The sequence below is a fragment of the Oryctolagus cuniculus genome, chromosome 6 (genome assembly GCF_051225735.1).
Source record: "Oryctolagus cuniculus isolate XC-2025 breed Fujian yellow rabbit chromosome 6, ASM5122573v1, whole genome shotgun sequence".
Lineage (NCBI taxonomy): Eukaryota > Metazoa > Chordata > Mammalia > Lagomorpha > Leporidae > Oryctolagus > Oryctolagus cuniculus.
Window position 1 is genome coordinate 143,043,062 of NC_142872.1, and position 8,806 is coordinate 143,051,867.

The 8,806-nt window shown below is 42.8% G+C and overlaps 1 protein-coding gene across 1 annotated transcript; it reads left to right on the forward strand.

Annotated features, from left to right (window-relative positions):
• The first annotated feature begins 2,759 nt into the window (after positions 1-2,759).
• AARD (alanine and arginine rich domain containing protein) lies at positions 2,760-8,419 on the forward strand. The gene is made up of 2 exons (XM_002710600.6): positions 2,760-3,208; positions 7,363-8,419. The coding sequence occupies exons 1-2, from the start codon at positions 2,885-2,887 to the stop codon at positions 7,528-7,530; spliced, it is 492 nt and encodes a 163-aa protein (XP_002710646.1). The 5' UTR covers positions 2,760-2,884; the 3' UTR covers positions 7,531-8,419.
• The last annotated feature ends 387 nt before the right edge of the window (positions 8,420-8,806 follow it).

Below are 8,806 nucleotides of genomic sequence, written 5' to 3' on the forward strand. Positions count from 1 at the left end.
AGTAAGGTAGTGTTACTTCCAGAAGTTATATTTTTAAAAAATTAAAAGGAATCAATGTCATTTATATACACCTACCCACCCACTTACCTTCCTGCCTATCTACTATTTCTTACACTCTTCATTCCTTCCTAAAGATCTAGGTTTCCGAAGTCTGTTGTTACTTTTCTTTAGCCTGAGAAGTTTTCTGTAGTATTTCTTACACAATAGGTCTGCCGGTGACAAGTTTTCCTAGTTTTCTTCTAATGAAACATTTTTTTGCCTTGATTTTTTAAAATCTGTTAATTTTTTCTCTCCACATTAAAAAAGGTCCCAAGGTCTTTTGGCCTTCGTTTTTTTCCTAACAGAAACTCAGCAGTCATTTAGATCATTGTTTACATATATAATTTTTCTTCCTGTGGTGGCTTTAAAATATGCCTGTGAATTCAGTTATACTCCTTATTTCAAATGGGGGAGCCAAATTCTCCCCTCCTTGAATGTGGTTTGGACTTAGAGTCTTTCTTCTAATGCACAGAATGTGGTGGAAGTGATGTTTTGTGACTTCCAAAGCTAGGTCATAAAAATGTGGTTTGGAACTCATATAAGGAGTTTCCATGTGGGTCTCTCCTAGTTTCCCTCTCTCTCACTCTGAGAGAGGCCAACAACTATATCATGCGACACCCAAGGAACACTAGGGAAAGGTCCACATGAGGAGGAACTGAGGCCTCCCACCCAGCACCAGTACTAATTGCCAGCCATGGGAGTGATTTATCTTATAAGTAGATCCTCCAGCTCAATCACATCCAGTCTTCAATGACCCCAGTCTGGATTCACATTTGGTTACAGCATCAGGAAAGCCATAATCTCAGCTGTTCTGAATTATTTCCCATAGAAACTGTGATAGATAATGAATATTGTTTTTAAGCCGTTGAATTTCAGAACCGTTTGTTACATAGTAATGGATAACTAATATATTAACTAACACAAGTGTTTGTGCATGTTATAGTCACCCTAGCTCTTCAATTCTTCGCCTATGAAAAAGGAAAAAAGTTATCCCAAAATTCAAGGTATACCACAGCTGAAAAATCAATCTATGGAAGCAAATTACTACTTTGTGGTAAAGCAGTTTATCTTAAAATATCACTTTGTCTCCTTGGTTTACCACTGTAGCCTGAGCACCTTGTAATACTACTTGGTTCATAAGGCGGCATTAAATAAATATTGTTGCATGAATGCATGCATTTTCTCTCCCAGGCTCACAGCTTCTGCCTTATTCTTTGTATTCTCTTTACGAGCCACAATGCTTAACCTCAAACACGCACCATTCATCCTTTGTTGAATGAAATTGAACTTAACTGAAATTCCTGTTGAAGCAAATAATCTAAAAACAGATGTGAAAAATCATGGCAGAAAACTCACTTTAAACATTTATCTTTTACATTGAATAGTGCCGATCATCAACCCAAACCCCAAATTTATGTTTTGTTGGTTCATGATAGACTGTATGGATTTTCCTATTTTCTACCGTTAGAACACATCTTCAAATGTTTCTATATCTTTATGAAATGATATACAATGATAAGTATTTTACTATACTTACATTGTAAACTGTTGTAAGGTGTTGCATTTGGCAAATTATCAGCAGCGGTTTGGTCAACCTACGTTCCTCCTTATTCAACTGAGCTGTAAGCTACTTCAGTAGAGCTCAGGTTTAGGAACATAGTTGAGTTTGAACACTCATTCACACAACATGTGAGCTATGCAATTTTTTCCTCTTTGAGAGCAGGGTATATTCACAGGGTATCCCAGTGGAGTCCTGGACAAAAATACCTAGTGACCATTTTTCAGCTTTGTGACTTTGGCATACAGCTTAGCCTCATACCTTAGTTTGCTTATGTGTAGACGAGAGAAACCAACGATATTGACCTTACAGGGTTGTTGTGAAGATTAAATGAGGTTAATACATGCAAAGTACCTGGCACATAGCAAACACTAATAATATTAGTTTGTATTGCCTTCAGTGCCTGCCACAGACCCTGGAACACCAGATGCAACTTGTAAATCCTTATTGAAGGAATAACTGGAAGGTGAGAGTTCTGTGTGAACACTTCTGCTACTGTTTTTCCTTTGTAACTGCATTCTATGATCACATTCAAGTTTTGATTGCTCATTCCTTTTTAGAAATCCACAGTAAGATGTTTAAAAGGCAGTAGAATATGTTCATTGATAGAGGACATACAAGTAATATTGGCACATGATTACACTGAAATGAAAAATTACAAAATAGAACAGTTTGGGGTATAGGAGCCTTTTATTTCTCATTTTAACCCCTTCATAAATGTGGGCATGCAGAAAGGCACATGGAGTTTAAGACTCACAGGCACGTGCCATTAGACTTGTAGAAGCATGATTTTTCTTAACACACGAACGGGCCTAGCCTCTCCCTCTGGTCTCTGGGCAATATCTGGGGACCTGGAGTACCAGATAGATGATTGAAAGTCATGAAGAATGGTTTTGGAAAACGAAGCAACTGAGAAGACTTTTGTTTAAAAATACTCAACCTTTGGTCCCAAATCTTCCATCTGTAGCTCGGTTTCTACCTACATGACAATTGCTCAGCCTCCAAGACTTCTCCCTAGACTCTCCCTTTCATTGTAGGGCACAAATAACCACCCAGTTGAAAGCTACTCGGAGTTTAAGAACTGCCGGCTTCCTCTGTTGCTCAAGAGAGGTATCCAGGACAGAGATGCCTGGCCGCACTGGCCTCTCTGGGGGCGGAGCCACAAGGGCCTCCCACGTGGCGGGGTCCAGGTTCCGTTAATTACCTCCGCCCCGCCACTCCCTCATCTTCAAACTCAGAAACAGCTCCTAAGCAAGAGCGCGGCAGAGGGCACCGCGAGTCTTCGCCATGGGCCTTGGGGACTTCGGAAGCAGCAGAGAGGAAGTTTCGCGGGCAGGCCTTGGAGAAGCAGGCAGAGCTGGGCTTTGGCCCCCAGCCCCAGGCCCGGCGCGCGGCTCCCCGGGGGCCGGCAGGAGCCTGGACTTGCAGGAGCAGGCCCCCGCTGCCAGCCTGCGGCTGGAGGACTTCCGACGGCGGCTGTTGCGCGCCTTCCAGAGGGCGGTGCCGCGCGGGGGCTCCAGACGTGCGCGGGAGGCGGCGGAGGCCGCGGCGCGGGAGGAGCAGAACCGGGAGCGCGTGGAGGGCGCCCTCGCCGGGCTGCGCGCGGAGCTGGTGAGCGCGGGCTGGGCGCCGGCTGCCTCGGCTGCGCTCGCGGGCTCCTGGGTCCTCCGCCGCGCTGGCCACGGCGGCTGTTCCCGGTGAAGGAGAGCGGGCCGCTGCCCTACTGATCTTCCCGGAGGGGATGTTGACGCCCAGCCTCCCCCCAGCATCCATGGGTGCCTGATCCGCCGCTGTTGTCCCCAGATGCCTCCACCTAAAAAGTTTCTATAGTTTTGTAACGCATTGAATGTTCCCTGTAGGTCACTCTTAATAGGTGCGTGTTGAGAGCTTGGAGGAGAAAATTCAATGATTTAAACTTTTTCATGGACCTGCTGGAGGGAGTCCACCAGCAACGGTTTCTTATACCCTGCAAGTTGCTCTTATCTTTCCCCTTTGTTGAGAATTAAGAAAACTAGAAATAATACGATTTCCATAAAATTGTAGCTTTTGAACCTTAGGGAGTTCGGGTCTGAATTCTTAACAGGAGGACGTGTAGGTAAGTATTTTAGGTGACTTTTCTTAATTAAAAACAAAAAACGAGTGAATAGAAGCATTTCAAACTTGAAAATAGCGCTGCCAGTGAATGTGTGTAGTGGAGGCTTGACCTCCTTTGCCTTGAATACCAATAAAATTAACCACCACTTTAGAACTGAGTGAGCCATCTGTAAGTGGTCTGATTTAAGAACCTTACCAGAATACTAGTTTCTTTCTTTCTTTGAAAAGGCTATAGTGGTTGGTGAGGGTAGAAGAGAAAGATATTGAGAGAGATCTCCTATCTGCTGGTTCACTCCCCAAATGTCTGTAACAGTTGGGGCTGGGCCAAGCCAAAGTCGGGAGCCTGGACCTTCGTCCTTCCTCTGGGTCTCCTATGTGGGTGGCAGGGACCCAAGCACTTGAATCTCCCAGGGCGAATTAGCGGGAAGCTGCGTTGGAAGTGAGGTGGGACTGGCGCTAAGGGGGTACAATGTGGAAGGTGGCTGTCCCAAGAAGTAGCTTAACTGCTGTGCCAAACACCTGCTCCCATTATAGTGTTCTTTTTAGATATATTTATTTATTTGAAAGGCAGGGTTACAAAGAGAGAGAGAGAGAGAGAGAAAGGGAGATTGATCTTCCATCTGCTGGCTAAGGGCTGAGCCAGGCCAAAGCCAGGAGCCAGGAGCTTCATCCAGGTTTCCCATGTGGGTGCAGGGGCCCAAGCACTTGGTCCATCTTCTGCTGATTTCCCAGGCCATTAGCAGAGATGGATTGGCAGTGGAGAAGCCAGGCAGGAACCAGTGCCCATGTGGGATGCCAGCATTGCGGGTTGCAGCTTTCACGGCCCACCCCATATAGTTTTTCTAATAGTGGTGCTGTTGAGATAGATCTCTTGCCCCCCCCCCCCCTTTTTGTCAGTAGACTCTAGATTACTTTGAATTTACTTGGTTTCTGAGTTTAAGAAAGGTAGTATGATACTAAGCCTAGTCTTAGACATGCTGAATCTGAATCTGACAGAGGGTGTATTATATCTGATTCAACCTCATTGAAGAAAATACCAGGTTTTTATTCTGAGTCTACACAGTGAGTCTACAGAGCTGGGTAGCAGAGCCACCTTGTTAGATTCCTGGGGTCCTGTGCAAGGCTGGAAGGCTGAGATGCAGCCTAGTCATCGCTCTGCTGCTGATCCGGATAGTATTACTGCTGTTCTGTGCGCCAAGGTTGATTCCCAAGTAAATGAAGAGCTGATACTCAGTATTTCTGAGACACCTTTAATATTCTTATCAGCTGCTCCACCAGAGAGTTTGCGACAAGTTATTGGGGATCAGGGAATACAATTCCAAAGAGATGAGGTTTCAGATCCCAGCATTACCATTTACAGGCTCTGCTGACGCTTGTTGGCCTGACAACATTGAGAATGTTAAATTGCGAGTATGAATGTGTGTTTACTCATCTATAAAATGGAGACAACAATCCTAAAAGATTTCTGTAAAGATAATATGAGATGATGAGTGCTCACACCATAGGCACTATTTAGTAGCTCTTATTATCACCATGGTTATTGTAATATACCACAGGGATTGATAAAAAAAAAAGTGACAGTTACATACATATCAAAAGTCAAGAGTTTTCTGGAAAGGAGCCAGATACATATAGCAGTAATATGTTCTTGGGCTACAGACCATGGTGAATATCTTGACCAACCATTTCACCAATGTGCTACTAATAATGAAGAAGAGGAAACAGTAGATGCTTTAGCTTAACATCATTCCCACTTTCAGAAGGAAGAGTTTTAGACATGGGCTGTTAATCAGATTTCTGTAGGAATTAGCAGACACCTGTATATACTTGAACATGCATTGCATATTAGGATGGTATTTATGTCAGAAACATTGATGAGTAATTCAATTTGTTTATACTCCTGCTGTTGTTTATACTATTTTCTGTTGTTTCACTTGGTCTTCTTAGTGGGATGCATTGATTTCTAGCATCTGTAAGTAGATTTCAAGGTTCTGTATGTCTCAACTTGTATGCAGATTTTTATGTGCATAAAGTACATTTTTTTTCTGCAGAGAGTTCATAGCTTTCACTAGATTCTCAAAGGAATCCATGATGAAAGAAAAGTTAAAGACCCTCCTATTGTTGTTTGCATTTCCTAAGTGTGAATTACACATTTTAACCATGGTCAGTCATTAGCAACATTTTTACTCCTGGGATTTGGCATGAAGGTACAAGATGGATATTCATAGATTCATTCATTCATTCATCCACTCGGTCTTTTACCAATCACACAAAGAACCTACCCCCAGACAGGGCGCTCACAGTTGGGGATGCAGTTATGAATAAGAAACAAATTCTGCCTTCATCATCATCAGTCCAGTCTAGTCTAGATGTTATGAGGGTTACATGTACAGTGTGCTGCAGAACAGATGTCAGAGGAGTTGGCACTTGGCTGTGTTCAGCCAGAAGAGAGGTGATAAACGCATCTTAAACAGGGGTGAAGAGAAGGTGTGGCTCAGCGAATCAGAGACTGGCAAGGCTTCTGACCAGCTGCAGCGGGAGCTGGCATGGGGGAGAGTGCCAGGAAGCTGGGCAAGGAGAGTGATTGCAGAGCACCTGGGCTCCATTAGGCGCTGCAGCTTCCTGTAGATAAGGCGCAGGTGTTTTTTTTTGTGGTGGTGTGTCGTTACTGTTTGCTGCATGTTCTTTTACTTTGTTCTTTGCTAATTCTTACAGTCAGAGAAGTGCTTCCAGATGCTGAAGAATGAAGAAAAAATGTCTAGCAAGAAAAGTGAAGATAATTTTATCCAGTAGCTTTATGTGAATTGGGAAGGGACCAGTGGTATTTGTTCCTACCAGCACAGTGCCCTGGTTCATCATAAGGCGATTACTGTTGACAGGTTGATGAAGGGTTTTAAGCAGAGTAAGTTCTTAATGAACTCCATTAAACAAGACCTTAATTGAAGAAATTTGCAAGCAAGGTGACCATTAGTTTCCAGCTATAATATAAAGATTATGTCAGATTAAGCTTTGTTGGACTGCCTCCTATGTAACGTCCTAGAAGTCTTTTTTTTTAAATTTTAACACATGAGGGCCTTCATAAAGTCCAATTGGAGGAAGTATAAATCAGTCTCACTATATAACAGATTTCACTCTAGAGTGAAAAAGTGTTAGATTATATAAGTACACATAACTATACATGTGCCTCTAAGGTGTCGTTAAAGGTTTTTGCTAGGCAGGGAGACTGTTTAAAATCCTGAAAACTTGAAATGACAAGTAATCAAGCAAATGGGCCCAGATCCTGAATACTCAGGTGGCCCGAGGCAGTTACCGTGTGGCTCAGAAAGCTCATAAAGATAAACGATTTCACCGTGGATCACATGCCATTGCTTGAAAACAGCCTTCAGTGCCTGGGTATTCGTCATATGGACAGCTTCGTGCATCAGCTATTTTTGTTTTCATTTCAAGGCCATTTCCGAAGCTATTTATATATCCGGATTTTACCTTGTCATATGGAAAGTCAGTTTTATGGGCAGGCCAATGGTAGGAAGAGGAGAATAAGAGAGATACATCTTTCTTGATATCTTATTTTCCTTTCCCACAAACTCCTTATTTCTGCTGTGCAGTCAGAGAGCAGTTTCATTTGATCTGTATCTCGGGCTAATAAAAATCTTTATTGTTCTAACTTTTAGCTGGAAATGCATTTCCAAAACCGTCAGCTGGCCAGAACTCTGCTGGATTTAAACATGAAAATGCAGCAATTAAAAAAGGAATATGAACTGGAAGTTGCAGGGGAATCTCCAGGTCTGGAAGATAATGCTGAGAATCTGGACAATGGAAATGCAGAAGTGAAGATCTGAACCCCCAAGTCACACAGACAACTGTGGACCAAGTTCTAACTGTCACATCTTGGATACCTTGCATAAGCTTTGAGGGATAATTTGTAGACCGAACACTTAGATGTCAAGGAAAGGTGACAGAAAACATGATGGGGGAGAATGGAGGGAGAAAATGGTGTTGCTGTGTTTCCAGATTATTTATCCTGGCTGGAACATAGAGTTAAAGCAAGCATGGGTGAGCGCCTTAGTGCTGACTCCCAGTGTTCCATCCTGTGTCACCTTGCCTTTCCAACTGCCTGAACTTTCAGAACCTGATGTTTTCATCCTGCTTGATTATTCAGTCTTTGTTCAGCAGCCTGTTTTTCTCCCAGCTCGTTTTTGGAGAATGACGTCCACCTGCCCTGTAGGTGGCCTGCCTTTCAGAGTGCCTCGGCCTCCTTAGATACAGGCATGTGGACCACGGCAGACCAAGCCGCTGTCCCTGGGGCTTTCTGAGCTGGTGCAATGGGATAGATAAATAGTCCCTGGTGGTGGAAACTGTGAAGCAAGGAGCCTGAAGCTGCTAGTGGCCCCGGGGTAAGAATCCCAAGGTCTAGTGACGGGGTTGAAACTGAGCTACTGAGAACACGATAGGCAGGTTGTTGGTTTTCCTTGACCTTGGGGTCAAGCTGTAGAAAACCTCAGGCCTTACTGTTGTTTAGTAACACAATGTTCTTGTGCCCTTCTCATCAGATCTGCCTTTGCCTAACTTAAGTTGGAATTTCATGACTTGCATCCGAAAGTTTTCTAACAATTTCTTTGTCCAGTTTATTGAAGTTGAAATGATTCTTATTGTTTAATTAGAGTATCTTAACAAAAGCCTGAAAGTATTGTCTTTAATTCAAAAAATAAAGTTAACAAAAATATTGCAGCTCTATGTGATATTAATGATTATCTATAAAAATAAAAATTAATGAATAAAAATTCATGTCATTTTAATATTCAATGAGCAGAAATTGGTAATGAAAGACAAAGGAGAACAGATGGGACATGGTGTTTTTCTTTTTAAATCCATGCGTGTTGTTATGTGTGTGTAAGGATCAGAGAATTATCTTGACCCAGTGTAGTTTGTTCTTAATTTTTTTTCCCCACAGTAAGTCAAATATTCTAGCCCTTTGTACTTAATTTTTTCCTAAGTAGGACTCAGTATTACCATCTGCAGCTTACAGGACATGCCAGATGTCACAGGCAGCTTCCTAATATTTGCTAACTTGACCTGTTAACATGCAAACCGACAAAATTATTATTGGAAAACAGG

What these genes read in the sequence shown, in the direction of transcription:
- AARD (XM_002710600.6), top strand. Translation starts at nt 2,885, where the DNA reads ATGGGCCTTGGGGACTTCGGAAGCAGCAGAGAGGAAGTTTCGCGGGCA. An exon ending in CCGGGCTGCGCGCGGAGCTG is followed by an intron (nt 3,209 to 7,362) that starts GTGAGCGCGGGC and finishes TCTAACTTTTAG; the next exon opens with CTGGAAATGCATTTCCAAAA.